The sequence below is a fragment of the Triticum aestivum genome, chromosome 1A (genome assembly GCF_018294505.1).
Source record: "Triticum aestivum cultivar Chinese Spring chromosome 1A, IWGSC CS RefSeq v2.1, whole genome shotgun sequence".
Classification (NCBI taxonomy): Eukaryota; Viridiplantae; Streptophyta; class Magnoliopsida; order Poales; family Poaceae; genus Triticum; species Triticum aestivum.
In genome coordinates, this window is record NC_057794.1 from 438,263,371 (window position 1) to 438,279,238 (window position 15,868).

At 48.7% G+C, this 15,868-nt stretch overlaps 2 protein-coding genes across 2 annotated transcripts; one reads left to right on the forward strand and one right to left on the reverse strand.

The window, feature by feature from the left end:
- Positions 1-8,464: 8,464 nt before the first annotated feature.
- On the forward strand, positions 8,465-10,224 carry LOC123054609 (desmethyl-deoxy-podophyllotoxin synthase). Its single transcript, XM_044478416.1, has 2 exons — positions 8,465-9,471; positions 9,559-10,224. The coding sequence occupies exons 1-2, from the start codon at positions 8,560-8,562 to the stop codon at positions 10,222-10,224; spliced, it is 1,578 nt and encodes a 525-aa protein (XP_044334351.1). The 5' UTR covers positions 8,465-8,559.
- Positions 10,225-10,238: 14 nt separating this feature from the next.
- Positions 10,239-13,989, reverse strand: LOC123054616 (peroxisomal adenine nucleotide carrier 1). Its single transcript, XM_044478425.1, has 5 exons — positions 13,586-13,989; positions 12,407-12,638; positions 12,186-12,332; positions 11,010-11,176; positions 10,239-10,883 (listed from the first exon to the last, which is right to left on the reverse strand). The coding sequence occupies exons 1-5, from the start codon at positions 13,750-13,752 to the stop codon at positions 10,592-10,594; spliced, it is 1,005 nt and encodes a 334-aa protein (XP_044334360.1). The 5' UTR covers positions 13,753-13,989; the 3' UTR covers positions 10,239-10,591.
- Between the last annotated feature and the right edge of the window lie 1,879 nt (positions 13,990-15,868).

A 15,868-nucleotide genomic window follows, 5' to 3' on the forward strand; every position in this document is an offset into this window, starting at 1 on the left:
TTTGAACTAAGTGAATGTGATCGGACCCTAATCTCTCTATGCTTTCTATCTCAAATTCTATCTCTCCAAGTCATATGCATTCTATTGAAACTGTCGAATGTCTTCACTGTGTCCTTGTCAGCTGAAGATATAGAGACAACCATAAAGTCCGTCTTTAATGCTCATTCCTCCACATAAAATCCGGAGAAGCAGGAACGACCGCCCGACAATCCAGGCGTGCGTAGGACGTGGAACAGACCCAAAACTTCCGCAAACTGGCCACGCGTTCCTCAGATGCGAATCGCCAGGGGCACCTGTGTAATAGCACAGTGCCGCGCCTGAGCCTATAAATTCACAATTACTGCGGTCATTATCTCCTTCTTCCACCCTCGCACGAACCCTAGCGTCACCGCTAGCACTCGGCGACGCTGGCGACGAAGCGCTTTGCTGCCGCAACCTCTCCGACGCCGTCCTCACGCCGACCGCGGACATCGTTCTCTCCGCCGTCACCGTAGGTGTCTTCCGTCGCCAAGTTAGGGCACGGAGGACTGAACTGCTCGGCATCATCTCCCACTTCCGTCTAGCAGTTCCAAGTGTGGTACATGTCCGTGGGAGAATCCTTCGGTTCTCATAGTCTGCATTCATTTGCAGTATTCCTACAGCAACACATAAACTCTCCTGAAGCCAGTTCCTGTTGGTCCAGAAAAGGAAAGCCTTTTAAGCCTTTGAAAGTTTTGAAGCCTTTCAAGTTAAAGTTTATGGCTTCAGAAGCAGCAGCAAGGAAGGGGGGCAGACAGAGACGTGAAGGAACTTCCAAAGATCTGCCTGAAGACTTGGCAGAAATGTATAAAACAGATCCTGAAGAGAGCTATGGGCAGCACAAGACTCGAATCCAATGGATTCGACGCTATTGGGCAGAACAATGGTTCAAATACCGCTTCGTCACCCAGGAGTATGCTGAGAAATGTGCCATCAAGAAACCATGGGGGGACATCCTTTACAAGAATCTCATACCCAAGACCAGAGATGAAGCCATTGCTCAAGGCTTCTACCCGTGCATGGTCCGAGGACCACAGCCTGATGATGCGCATCCATCGTCACTCCTCTGGTGTCGTGACGACAATCTCTTCAAGCGCAACTTTCAGTTTGCCCAACAATCAGCGAAGCTGAACAAGAAGAAATTTGGGTTAGACTTCAACCCTGGTCCCCCAGCACCAAGGGCAGATGGCACACGCTACGTAGAACCCAATATCATCGGTCCGTTTGCCAATCTTGAGGGCCTGATCACCCACATCTTAGTCCAAGGGACTGCCGTGAATGACCCTCCAGCTGACTCTGAGTCTGATGAAGCTCCTGCTGTGCCGAAGCCAAAGCAGTCAAAGAAGCCAAAAGCTTCAAAGCCAGCCCCTGCCTCAAAAATCTCAAGGGAGAAGCCATTGAAAACTGCACCTCCTGAAGTCAGTGTGCAGTCTGAAGACGTATCCCGCGTCTCCAAGCCCCAGAAGGAAAAGGTGCCCCAGCAACACACCGGCAAAGAGCTCACTGCTGCTGCCATTCTGCGCAGCGAAGCCATTGATCTATCAAGCGATGAAGATCTTGGAGATGACGCTCTAGAGCAGCTTATCAAAAGCAAAGAAGAAGCTGAAATCTTCAACAATTTGCCTCTCTTTGATGTCGCCATCATCCACAACTTCATCGACGAATGGTTTGCCTCACCAGACATCAGCTTCGAAGATCTGCAGCTGCCCGTTGGCCTCAGCGTCGCCTTCCAAGGCGCAATTGCTTCAGAACTTGCCATTGCCCAGCGCATTGTTGAGCTGAAGCAGAAAATTGATCATGAAAAGGCTCAGTTCAAGAAGCACATGGCCAGGCTCAGCGTGCAGGAAGTGAAGAGCTTCAAAACCATGTTGCATGAGCTCAAGGAAAATTTTCTGAAAAAGCATGCAGAAGCTCAGGGCTCACGTGAGCGGATGAAGTCTTTGGCTGAATGATGCGTGCTAGCCTACAATGAGGCCGAAAAACGCAAGGCACTTGGGCGTCCTGGCATCGACCCCAAGATGGCCGCAAAGAAAAGAAGAAGCCTGTTCCAGCTGAACCAGAGGCACCAAGGCAAGAAGCTGTTCCGATTGTCTTCCCAACCGCCACGACTGGCTCGAAGCCAAAGAGCCGGTTAACCGCTTCAGAGCTCAAAAATACACGGAATGCAGAGGCTGAAGCTAGGAAGAGGAAACACTCTGAAGCCTCTCCTTCTGACCCCAGCAAGAAGAAGCGCAAGATCAAGAAATCTCGGGCTGCTCCCACAGAGCCCTTGATAGTTGAACCCCTCTCTATGGTTCACCCCAATGCAGAAAGACAACTGACAGTTCATGAGCCTGCTCCCACAGAGGCTCCTGAAGCTGAAGATATTCCAGCAGCCGACCCCATAGCTGCTGAAGACATTGGTCACCAGGACAATGTGCAAGATGATGCAGCCCTTCCTCAGCTTGAAACAAGCGAACTCATCAGCATTGGTCGTCCTCTGACGCCAATTGCACAAGATGAGTCATGGGCGGATCGCCCTCAAGAGGAAGAAGACTTTGAGGCCCAGCCCACTCCAACCCCACAAGCGTCGTCTGCATTCCGCAGGCTTCGCAAAGGTCCAAGGCCTCAAGTCTATACTGAAGAAATTCTGGCTGCATCAGCCGAAGACAATGAAGAAGCACCACCAGAACCCACTTCCCCCGCTCCATCAAGACGCAGTTCTCCAGGAGAACGTGCCTGAGGTTGTCCCTCCAACTACACAAGTGGAGGAAGAAAATGTTGAGGCTGCCACCACAAACACTGAAGCCAATGTGGAGCCCGCCCCACCAAATGCTTCAGCAGACAGCGAAGCTACTGAGCCAGACACTTCTGTTCCTGAGTCTGCTGCAGGTCCTCAATTTGATTATCATGTTGAGCACAGGCCTCATGTCAGAAGCAGTCCCAAGGCTTCCAAGGTTCCCAGGTCCTGCATCAGCACCTGGCTCCTTTGATATAATAGCTTCAAGGCAGATAACACGTTTTTCAACAGCTCCAAGAACCCCTATTCAAGGGAAAGGATTGTATCAGATAGGTTCTGGAGCTATCCTCAGCGCAGCTACTACTCAAGCATCCTATACAACCAAGGTCGCATCTTCCCGCACAAGCGCCTTGAGGTTGAAGCCATTGCTGGTCTGCCATGTCTAGAGGAAGCTTTGGATTGCTTTAAGCAAGTGGGTCTGCTGCCGTTTGTCACAGATGAAGAGCACTGGAATGAAGAGCTTCTGCTTCAGTTCTATGCCACCCTCCATATTAAAGGATACAACAGAGATCCGAAGACTTGGGTCCTGGAGTGGATGACCGGCAATGTCCATCATGAAGCCAATGCATTTGATATCATTGAGCTCACCGGCCTGCCCACTCCTGGCGAATTCTTCGAGGAAGGCTGTCAACTACATGCTGAAGCTATTGAGAGCATATTCCAGAGGCCTGAACCAAATATGAGTCAGATGCTCTCAATGATGAAGCCATTGCCTCATGATGCACCCTATCCAACTGAGTTCTTCGTTGAAGACCTTGAGTACCTGCCCAGGACCATATATCACATCATCCGGCGGACTCTCTGGCCCATTAAGGGACACTCTCCACATGCCAAGATTGAGGGTGCAATGAAGACTCTCATATTCTATATCCTTCATGGCAAATGCTTCAACGCACAGGATTTCTTCATACGCCAACTTGCAGCGTCAGGCTCAGATTTATTTGGTTTGAAGTTCTATGCTCCTTGGGTGATGAGGCTGATCAAACTGCACTCTGCGATCTCGTATCAGCCCTCAGCCCGAAACCATCGGATCTTCTTGCCAGATGTGGATACCTCCTCTGAAGCTATATATCCTGAGCCTGCCAAGCAACCATAAGTCTTCAGAATGCAGAACACCAGAGCTTCACGCAGAATGTTGAAGGTGTTGAAGCCATATCCAGGGTGTATCCGTTGGCTGGCACTACACGTGCCCACCCAGCATCTACTGAAGCCACAGACAGCACAAATGCTCAAGACCCAAGAAGCGCGCTCGTGCCCTCACTGACCGAGAGCTTCTTGTGGCCCTTCACCAAAAGCAAGATAGGCATCACGACTGGCTAAAGCGTCAGATGAAAGCCTCTTGGTGGATGTCAATCGTCTTCGAAACCTTGCCACCAAGAATGCTTCGTTACACATGAAACCTGCCGTCGTACATGGAAAGGGCTCTCAATGATATGTACTGAAGCTGAACTTGAAGAGGATGGCTTCACTGAGCGCTTCAAGTTTGACACCACACCTCCTAGAAGGGCTGTGATGCGCAACACACCATCACTTGAAGACTCTGAGTTTTCTTCATCTGCTGCCACAGTCACTGCCAGAATCATTGATGAAGACGACGATGCTACATCACCGCCACCTGCTTCAGCACCTCCAAGCTCTTCTGCACCGCCAAACACCTCCAACGACCCTGCTGCTCCTGGAAACGAGTAGACACTCTATGTCTTCAAACCTTTTTGGTCCTTGCTGACAAAAGGGGGAGAAGCATATGGGTTGATAGTCTTCAAGCGGGTCCATATGGGCGGGTGCTTTATGTTTTGCTATATTTTGCTTCGTGTTTACAACTCTTGTTTTTGCTTCATTTGGTTCTTTGAGTTGTAACACTAAAACTCGATGGTCGTCTGCTACTCGTTTGCCACCTGTTTGCGAAGATAAATTCCGCATGTGCGACGATAAATTCCGCACTTATCTCATTCTGCAGACGTCCATTTTCCATTATGCATGTCATTATCTTCATATACTTTCACATGCATAGTGGATTGTCATCATAAGCTGAAGTGGATCTCCACAAGTACAACCTGCCATGTGCATTTGCATTCCAAAAGCAAATTAACTTATATGCACATCTTCAGGGGGAGCCCTTGCAACTTATGAAGACAATTCCTATCCTTTACAATTTCACAGACTATATTCCCCGTTGAAAACTTCAACTAGTTTGTCATCAATCACCAAAAAGGGGGAGATTGTAAGTGCATCTAGTGCCACCCCTAGTTGGTTTTGGAGTATTGACGACAAACCTAGTTGAGGGACTAATGTGTTTGTGAGAATTGCAGGATAACACAGGTAGAAGTCCCTCATTGATTCGGTTTTACTACCAGAGATGACCCCTAAAAATGTATGAAGACATTGAAGACAAAGGTGGTATATGAAGATATTCACATTGAAGACTATGACAAAAGAAGACACGTTATGAAGCCTATGGAGCTCGAAGACTTAGATCTTTCGTAGTTCTTTTTATTTTGTGTTGAGTCATAGGAACCACCGTACTGTTAAGTGGGGTCCAGGAGAACCAGTCAGAATGACTGAAGTGATGCCTAAATCAAAACCTATGTCTTTGAGTGAGGACAATGAGAGCGAATCTTGTCCAGAGCCGGATAAGTCAGCTTTGCTTGTAGCCCAAGTAAAGTTGCCATGAGAGTTTGAAATCTGACCGTTGAGACACGTGTCAGTTCCTTAGTGACCCAGGGTCATTTCGGACAAATCAGGTCGGGTTGCCAAGTGGCTATAAATAGCCCACCCCCTACAACCATAAACGGTTGGCTGCTCAGATTTCAGTGCACGGCTTTTGTCGTTTGAGAGCAACCCACCTCGAAGCCTTTGAGAGAAAATTCCTAGCGAGGAGAAAAGCCCTAACCACCCAGAGCCAGAGTAAATTGGGCATCACTTAAGTCTTCTTGTCTGTGTGATCTGAAGACTTATTACACTTGAGGACTGTGAATCCTCCAGACGGTTAGGCGTCGCGTTCAGAGCATCCAAGAGACATTGTGGATTGCCAGTGAACGAAGTTTGTGAAGGTTTGGGAGTCTACCTTGAAGACTTACCAGAGTGATTGGGCGAGGACTAAGTGACCTTAGCTCAAGGAGAATACGGTGAGGACTTGGTGTCCTGAACTGTGTGTTCAGGACTGGGTGTCCGGGACTGTGTGTCCTAAGGTTTAAATACCTAGCCGCTCCAACCAGACGTACAGTTGTCACAGCAACTGGAACTGGTCCAACATATCATTGTCTTCAACGAGTCACTGGTTTCATCTTCACTTCCTTTTCTTACTGTTACTCATTATGAAGACATTGCATGCTTGCTTTATCTTTTGTCTTCACAACATGAATGTATGATCTGTTTGGCTTCATAACTTCTTCCTACCTGATCCTTATTACACTGCAGTTGTTTGTCGTTGTGCTTTCACTCTATTGAATACTTGACCATGGCTGGCCTAGTGTAATCTAACTTCCGCTGCATAGTAATAGGCATAATCTTCGCTGTTTGTCTTCATAACTCCCACGTTTTGAAGACTTTCATAAAAATCGTCTATTCACCCCCCCTCTAGTCGATATAACGCACTTTCAATGTAAACAACCAGATATTTCCAATACTCCAAGTTAGTTATAAGTAAAAGTTACTAGTATGGTCAAATTGTTGATCATAGGACAACTATGAAAATGTTGTTAAGGATTAACAACATGTTTCTCACACACGGAGAAAATGAAGAGATTGTTGTAAGGAGTTACATCAATGAAGGATCGTTGTAAGTAGTACATCGATAAAATCTTCATCTGTACTCCAAGTGATTTTTCTATTTCAAATTAAAAGTGATTTATGGTGGCACAGTAAGTTGGAATTGGTCCAAGAAAGTTATTGTGGTGAATTCTATAATAGAAGGCTAAGTATATTATTGTTTTAGAAGCAAAAATTAAGGGTGATGAATCGAAAGTTCATTCATGAGCTTGGTATGGTTTCTAGATGATTGTATCATTGGAACACCATTCTTAAGATATGATACGTCTTTCGTGTAGTGTCAAAAACACTCTTATATTATGCGACGGAGGAAGTATGATATAAAGGTTATATCATCACAAACTCCTTTCACATAGGAATTCGAGGGTATGCTTTTTATGACATGCGTGTCATATACTATTGTGAATGAAGTGAGTATACTAGATGGTACAATAATGAAACATGCAAAAGAGAATGCATGAAAAAAATAATGAAAACATGTAAAATAGTCGTGGCACATAAATGAAATCGTACAGAAAATTATGAAAATAACGCCTTTAGAACACATCCCAGCCATGAAAGTTAATTTAACAAAACGATATGAAAACTTATTTCAAGACCCAAAATAGAAATGAAACCTCAATGAAATAGTACACGATGTCCGGATTGAAAAAGCAATGAAAACATGCAACGTAAAAGTAATTTGAATTTGAAAAAAATTCAACTGTGTGCAAAATTTATCTTGTTTTGAAGATTTAAATATCATGAGTTCTAATATCCAAACGGTTTGTCAATCGGATATTTTGTTCAAAAGATAAAATTGATACAAACTATGTAATCAGACTGAAAAGCACTGGTGGGTGAGATGTACTACTAACTTTTTAGTTCAAACATACCCACTAGTCAGTTTGTCATGGGGCCTCTTCATTAGCTATCCCACAAGTCATAGAGGTGGATAAGAAAGTTAGTTGGATTGAAGAAGAGAGAAGATAGTGTGATGTACTCCCGCCGTTCCTAAATATAAGTCTTTTTAGAGATTTCACTACAAACTACATACGGATGTATGTAGATATATTTTAGAGTGTAGATTCATTCTTTTTGCTCCGTATGTAGTCCATAGCCGAATCTCTAAAAAAAGGTGTGTCCAGGGCACCTCTAAATGTGCTCTAGTTATTGCACATCTAAGCGGGTGAATCAAGCATAAAAAAAGAAAAAGGAAAAAAGAAAATATCCACACGAATTTTAATGTATGATCAATGATATAAGACTTAGATGTGCAATATTTATGTCACATCTAGATGTGCTTTAGCAAAACTGCTAAAAAAACTTATATTTGGTAACGGAGGGAATATATGTGTCAGACAATGTATAGTATTGCCATAGTAGGGCAATACCTGCGCACATCCCCCAATCGAAATGCGCCGCATCCCATTACCCGCTAGAAAAACCACTCTCCTCTTCAGCCACCGCCTAGGTAGTTTCTAGGCAAAATTTGTCAAATGATAGTTCAGTGGTACACAATGCCTGAGATGCGGATTTGTCAAATGATAGTTTTTACTATAATAAATACTCGCCCAAGTCAAACATGGATGGTGGATTGAACTCCGTTAGAAGAAACTGGCTACGCTAAGAAAATCGCTTTCAGAGTGAGTGAGTGGTTGGGCAAAGCGTCAGTGTAGCGTACAGAACGCTTCTACTGGTCTACTACAGGATATTGACCAGATTAAGATCAGGCGAACGCTGACTACAAAAAATTACCGAAAGTGCTCTGCACACGATTGACTGCTGGACGATGTGTGCCCGACGGGAGCAGGAGCCACACAGATTAAAAACCCCAGCTAATCCTACGGTCTACCTGACTTGTCGCCTGTGGGTCGTGCGTCCATCCGTCGTGTGTATAGCAGTGCTCAAAAATTACTGCTCCTGCTGGTCTACTACGCTACGCTACACGCACACACAGACGAAGAGAAGCTCTGCTGCGTTAGCTCGGATCGGAGGTCAGAGTCAATCGAGCCATGGCCGAGCTAGCTCCACTCTCCATGCTCTTCCTTGGCCTGCTTGTCGTCGTCCCCGTGCTCTACCTCATCCGGTCGTCCCGCCGGCATGAGGAGGGAAGCAGCCGGCCGCGGCCCCCGCCGTCGCCGTGGGCGCTGCCGGTCATCGGCCACCTCCACCACGTCGCCGGCGCGCTCCCGCACCGCGCGATGCTGGGCCTGTCGCGCCGCCACGGCCCGCTCATGCTGCTCCGCCTCTGCGAGCTCCGCGTCGTCGTCGCCTCCTCGGCCGACGCCGCGCGGGAGATCATGAAGACCCAGGACCTGGCGTTCGCGTCGCGGCCCATGACCCCGACGGGGACGGCCCTCCTCGGCGACAGCCTGGGCATCGTGTTCGCGCCCTACGGCGACGCGTGGCGGCAGCTCCGCAAGATCTGCCCCCTCGAGCTCTTCACCTCCCGCCGCGTCAGGTCCTTCCGGCCCGTGCGCGAGGAGGAGGTCGCGCGGCTGCTCCGGTCGGTGGCGGTGGCGCCGTCTCCGTCTCCGTCGTCGGCGGTGAACCTGAGCGAGCGGATCAGCGCGTACGTCGCGGACTCGTCGGTGCGCGCCGTCATCGGCAGACGGTTCAAGGACCGCGGCGCGTTCCTCCGGATGCTGGAGCGGAGGATGAAGCTCGCGCCGGCGCAGTCCCTGCCGGACCTCTTCCCGTCGTCGCGGCTCGCGATGCTCGTCAGCCGGATGCCGCGCGAGATGAAGCGGGAGCGCCGGGAGATGAGGGACTTCATCGACGCCATCATCCAGGAGCATCAAGAGAACAACCCGGCCGGCGCCGGCGCCGACGGCGACGACTTTCTCGACGTCCTCCTGAGGATCCAGGGAGAGGGGAAGCTCGATCCTCCCCTCACCACCGACGACATCAAGGCAGTCATCGTCGTAAGCTTCTCATCTCGTACTACAATGCAGGAGAATTTTTCAACACCGTACGTCGGCGACTAATTTCCTCTGCTTCAACTCGGACAGGACATCTTCATAGCGAGCAGCGAGACGTCGGCGACGGCGCTGCAGTGGGCCATGGCGGAGCTGATGAGGAACCCGAGGGTGATGCGCAAGGCGCAGGAGGAGGTCCGGCGAGCTCTCGACGGGCGCGACAGGGTCACGGAGGAGAGCCTGGCGGGCCTGCGCTACCTGGACCTCGTCATCAAGGAGGTGCTCCGGCTGCACCCGCCGGCGCCGATGCTGCTCCCCCGCGAGTGCCGGGCCCCGTGCCGGGTCCTCGGCTTCGACGTGCCGGCGGGCGCCATGGTGCTCGTCAACGCGTGGGCGATCGGCAGGGACCCGGCGCACTGGGACTCGCCGGAGGAGTTCTCGCCGAAGAGGTTCGAGGGCGGCGGCGTCGACTTCAAGGGCACGGACTTCGAGTACATCCCGTTCGGCGCCGGGCGGCGGATGTGCCCCGGGATGGCGTTCGGGCTGGCCAACATGGAGCTCGCGCTCGCCAGCCTTCTCTACCACTTCGACTGGGAGCTGCCGGACGGGACGGTGCCCGGGGAGCTGGACATGGCCGAGCTGATGGGGCTCACCACGCGGCGGCGCTCCGACCTCCTGCTCGTCCCGGCGATCCGCGTGCCAGTGCCAAAGCAAAATTTGCAAGCGCCAAGCGAAAATTCTTTCGGCATGAAGCCTTAGGGTAGGGCGCGAAATTCACAACATGGGAGATTTATTGCTATTGCTTCAATTCCAGCAAAGAAAGAAAGAATAGAACAAAAGTGATATTTTACACGTATGGTACCAGTCTACCAGACCACAATCACATCACCAGAACTACTTCTGGACAACACCTATTCCACTCCATTCCATTACATTCCAAGTACGAATCAGATGCTCAGAGCTACTACATGGAAAAACAAACAAATTTATTCAGAACATTCCATGGCGCTCTCAAGATGATCGTGCTGTTCTGCTTCTGTACTTCTGTTATTTGGTATAATACGATCTTGAAATACCAGTGGACGATTAGACTGGTTTTCTCAGGTCTGACATATGCATGATACAACTATGCACTCTTGATTCTCTTCCGAGAAACAAAGAGATATCGCCGCAGGGCAAGCAGCGAGATCCAAGTGAACTTTGAAATCTTCTCTTTTATCATCAGCAGTAATGCGGAGCTCAGAACTGTCTTTAGTATCTGAGCATGTAACCCTTTGAAGAACCCTGGGATGCCTTCCTTGTTCCACATTGCATGCATGGCGCCCAACATTGTTTTGGGAGGCCTTGAATTGCCTGGCTTTTCAGATTCGTCCTCGTCGTCCTCATCGGGGTCTGCAGCCTGAATCATGACCTTGCACCTGTTTGAAAAATGGCATCATATAATTGCAGTGGCGGTTGAATTTATACTTTATAGGCAGCACTAACAAGCAGAAGCAAGTGGAGAAGTCCAGATAACAAGTGCTGGCAAAGTAAAGTTTCCATACCTGATTAATGGGTAAGTCAAGATTGTTGCAACACTTTTTGAGATGGCACCAAGGAGAAACGCCGAGAAAGCAGAAAGAGCAACCGGGGAAGAATCACCCGCTGATTCTGCGTTTTTACGCGTCTGCCTCAGAATTAGCTTCTGCTTAAGCTGGTCAAACACGGTGTACTGCAAAGGATTGCACATAAAACAGTTGTTATCTCGTGCACGAAAAAGGAAAAGAAAATAAAGCTTATAACGTTACAAGTTACACCCAAGAGCAGTACCGTTAAGGTTGTATTCAGATTAAGAATACACTGCTACTTTTCACTTTAAATATGGTAATGCAGACACTACATACTCAACAATATTGAAACATGTTTGAAGGCTCTACAGTTACTACAAAACATCGAGAATTTATTGACTGAATCAAGAAGGTGAAAATCGCGAGGCCAATGATCCACACCATTTTGCAGACCTAAATAATTCGGGAAAGTTAATTGGCGACTGGACGCTGGGAGAGGGGTGGCAAGCGAACCCCTTTTGATGGCAGTTTTAGTTCTGAAGAGATCAAACAATGGCAGTTTAAAAATGAAAATTACCTTCTCTCACAGAAACTGTCATGTCACTCTGAAGAAACTGCCATCCCCTCAAACTAAAAATGCCATCAAAATCGTATGCAAATGCCACCCCCTCCTGGCGAGCTAAATTTATTGACTGAATCAAGAAGGTGAAAATCACGAGGCCAATGATTCACACCAGTTTGCAGGCCTAAATAATTTGGTATATGCACTTGCTCTAGTGGGAGACATGGACAACAACACGCATCCACAGATAAGTTCTGAAGTTGTTCCTTGTAGTTTGTTCTAGATATTATCCCAAGTTCTATAATGGAAGGTACGACTGTACGAGAGCTCCATTAAAGTTACAGATAACTGCAATGGTATTTACATGTACATCATAGTACAACCAGACAACATTCCAAGAATTTTGCCCTAGCTGAATGTTTTGTTTGTGATGGCTCCCATGTTTGTTCAAACAAAAATTGTTCAATTGGATTGAAGCATCTACATATCTCTTTACCAAAAATTACTCGAACAATGTAGTCAGAAAATGACATAGTTGGACAATGTAACTCAGAGGACCAACATTAAGTTCCACAAGATATGCCGTACAATAATGATGCAGAAGTTAGTACCTGAATAGAAGGATTGCATGTCAACAAGAGGGAAATGCCCAAGCCATCGAATGCCTCAAGCCAAGTACCTTCCGCGAGAGTTGCTCGCAGCCCTTTGGACTTTCCGAAAGCACTTGTTTGCATTCTAGAAGATGCCGTATCTAATGGCTGAAATGGTGAGAAAAACGAGTATAAGATCAGGCAGCTAAAACTGTTTTTCAAGAATCTATAGGACTAGCTACCTGTGTCACAACAACTGTGCAAGCACCAGCAGCGGCTGCAATCAACAAGTTGGCTTTTGTTCCAATGGACTTAGCTCCACTCTTCTCCAGGTAGAGTCTTTTGAAATAGCTATAGCCATAAAAGTAAACGAACTGCGAAATGAACGACTGGATATTCTTCGTCTTAAGGCCCTGATATAGGGACAAAAATTGCTTTTTCTTAATTGCTTCCCAAAAGACATCTGAAAGGTTCCTGAAAAGTCATGAGGCCAGTTAGTATGTACAATGAGTAACTAGAGAAGTTCAACGTATATGATGAAAAGGAATTTTATGCTAGAGATGTAACAGCATGCAGTGAAATCTCGTTCACCGAAAAACATAAAGGGGAGGACATACTACATGAGAAGATAAATCTTCATAAGCTCAAAAACCTTTTAAATCTTTTTAGAGCACACAAATGCAGCCAATCAAACATCTCAACTAGCCAAAATATTAAGGTCAACACATCTCTTTTACTAGTGTATGATATTGTATTGTTTACGCCACTTTTCAGTTACTAGGTCTAGGTGATCGGCAAGGAAACACCTTCACGGGTATGATCCTTTTATTTTGGCTAAACTACTTTCCTTTACAGCTTTACAAATTACAACAATGATCCATCTCACTATTTCTAGAGCTTGTAAGAAATCAACCTAGCCCTGTTGCTTGGAACTGAATCCCAAGCTCCTTCCTTATTTCACGACCTGAAGTAATCATGCATGCAGATTTGTACAATTTCTAGATTAAACGAACTCCTTGTAAACCTTAAATGGATTAACAATCCATTAATGTGGTGATTACCAAAACTACAGTCCTGGCAACTTGTGCAAAGACCACAAGTGGGTAACTCTTTGCCCTTCACCATACGAAAAACTTGGGCCTAACGAGATACTGATTTACTGAATCCACGATCGGCTCATGTAGAAACCAACCCTTCCACATCTAACGCAGGATATTCCTAGCTGTCAGAACGATCCACGGAGTATCCCAATCATCGTCTGCAGAATCCAGTCCCCCAGATCCGAACTCGCACTCGACCGAGGACCCAAATTCCGGTCCTCGAGCCTGCGATCACCTTATATCCAGAATTCCAGACGGACAGAAGAGCGCAACGGAGTCAAGCCGGGGACGCAGGAGAAGGGGTAGAGAGGAGGGACTGACCTGTACTTGTGCGCGCCCTGGTCCGTCTGGACGTCGGCCTGGAACTTGGTCTTGCAGGTGTCGAGCGGGTAGAGCACGGTGGTGCTGACGAGCGCGCCGACGGCCCCCGACGCCGCCTCGGCCAGGCTGTCCCAGTCCACCCCGCCGCCGCCGTCCTCCCCCTCCATCGCGTAGCGGCCGGCGAGATCCCCCGAGCCCGACTCCGAGAGGAATCTCGGCCAGGCAAGGCAGGCTCTCCCTCTCCCTCCCTACTCGGCGCGCTCGGCTGGCTGCTGGTCTGTTGCTGGCTGGCTGGCTCGTCGCGGGGTCCAAGCAGCCTGTAAGTAGTAGTAATCGGCGGGCGTACCTTCCTTCCAGCGAGGAGGGAGGGAAAGGGGGGCGGGGCGCGGGGTGTGTGTAGGCAGCAGGAGGAGGAGTAGGAGAAGAGGGGGACGTCACGGCAGAGGAGGGCCAGCGTGGCGGCTACCTGCGAGCCAGCCAGGCCACTACGAGTCACGTACGTACCCACGGCTGCACGGCAGGGCACGGCACGGCAGTCTGGTTTCGCCGTTTCGGGGTTTGACAATTTTGACTTGTGGGTTAAATCATTTTACAAAATGAACCGTTCCCAATAAAATTTCACTCAGTTGATCTTTTTAAATGGCGTTTGACACGAAGGCGCCACACTACACCGTGCAACGATTGACCAGCATCGCACCTCGGACTGCCTAAATATTACTCCCTCCGTTCCAAAATAGATGACCCAACTTTGTACTAAAGTTAGTACAAAGTTGGGTCATCTATTTTGAAACGGAGGGAGTACTAGGTAAATGTGCAGCGCCTAGCCTCTAGCTGTTGCACTAGTGGCTGCTCCACTAATGCAACGCCTAGACGCTAGGCGCTGCACACTAACTTAGTAATTTTCGGATCATCCGGGTGCGATACTGGCTAGGCATGTCGGACGCTGCACGGTGTAGTGTGGCGCCTTCGTGTCGGACGCCACTCAAAAAGGTCAGCTGAGTGAATTTTTTTAGAAGCAGTTTATTTTATAAAATGATTTTATCCACATGTTAAAATTGTCAAATTTACCTTGATGCGCTGCGTGCGTATCTCGCTTCCGGCATCCGCGCAGTACGTTGGAACGAGCCGTTTGGGTTTTCCGTTTGGGTGGGTCCGTGGCCGTGGGGTGGGTGGGTGGTGGTGGCGCCATGGATCGATCGTGCGCGCGCGCGGGACGAGCCCTCCGGAGCGAGGGTCGCCGCTGGCGCTGGGTGTGGGTAGGTGGAGACGGCGAGGGCGACCGGAAGAGACCGGCCGGCGCGAGGGTCTACTCTGGCTCTGCTGCTGCTCCGTCCTCGGTCTTTGGTCAGTCCGCCATCTTCCACACTTGGACGCGGTGGCGCCAAGGTGCGGCTCGCTGGCTCGCCACGTGAACCTCGTGCCCGCCTCTGCGTCTTCGTTTTTGGATCAAATACTGCCCCAGGATACAATCTGGGGCAACAGAAAACCAGGCCCTTGCGAAAGTTCATCGCTCAAGTCTACTGAGTACTTCAGCTAACTTATTATACCCGCGGCAGAATTTGCGCTACGCCTTATTACCCACGACACATTCACTTCTTAGAACATCTTCATCATCCCCTTGTCTCCTCTACAAGAGGTCCTGCTGCCGGTAGATTTTTCTCATGCCCTTTCAACATATCAGCGAGTGAAGCACGGTCCATCTCCAGGTGTAGCTTCGTCATGTGAACCTCGTGCCCGTTTCTGCGTTGGACTGCTCTCTTCCTGCTGCCCGGCCATCGGATGTGTGCACAAGGGACGGGATTGAACCTGCTGCGATGTGCGCCCACTCCCCTTGGTATGTTTGCAACGCAACCCTGCAAATGCCCACAGTGCAAGTGCAAGTGCAACCAGGCCCGTTGGTCCTCAACTTTCTCCTCCTTTTATTTCCTTTGCGGAAAGGCCCAAGGTCGTATATTAGATAAAACCGGCCCTTACCAAAAAAGAAAAACTTGCATCCAAGAACAAGAAACTACAAGCAAGTCTTTAAAGAAATAAGCACCGATTTTCTTCTGCCTCTGTCTCAGTAGAGCAATCTTGTTGAAACCCAGGAGCTTGACGAAACATCGGCTGGGAAGTCGTTGACGTAGACTAGAAGATGTCGATGGTCATGATCTACACAGACCGCAAACCCTGAGAAGCTAGCACCGAGTAGGGCCCGGAGATAATCCCAACTCCGTCCAAACAGGGGAGGGAGGCACGAAACTTGCAAGTTCCCCGACGAAGCTCCATCTCGATGAGCTTCAT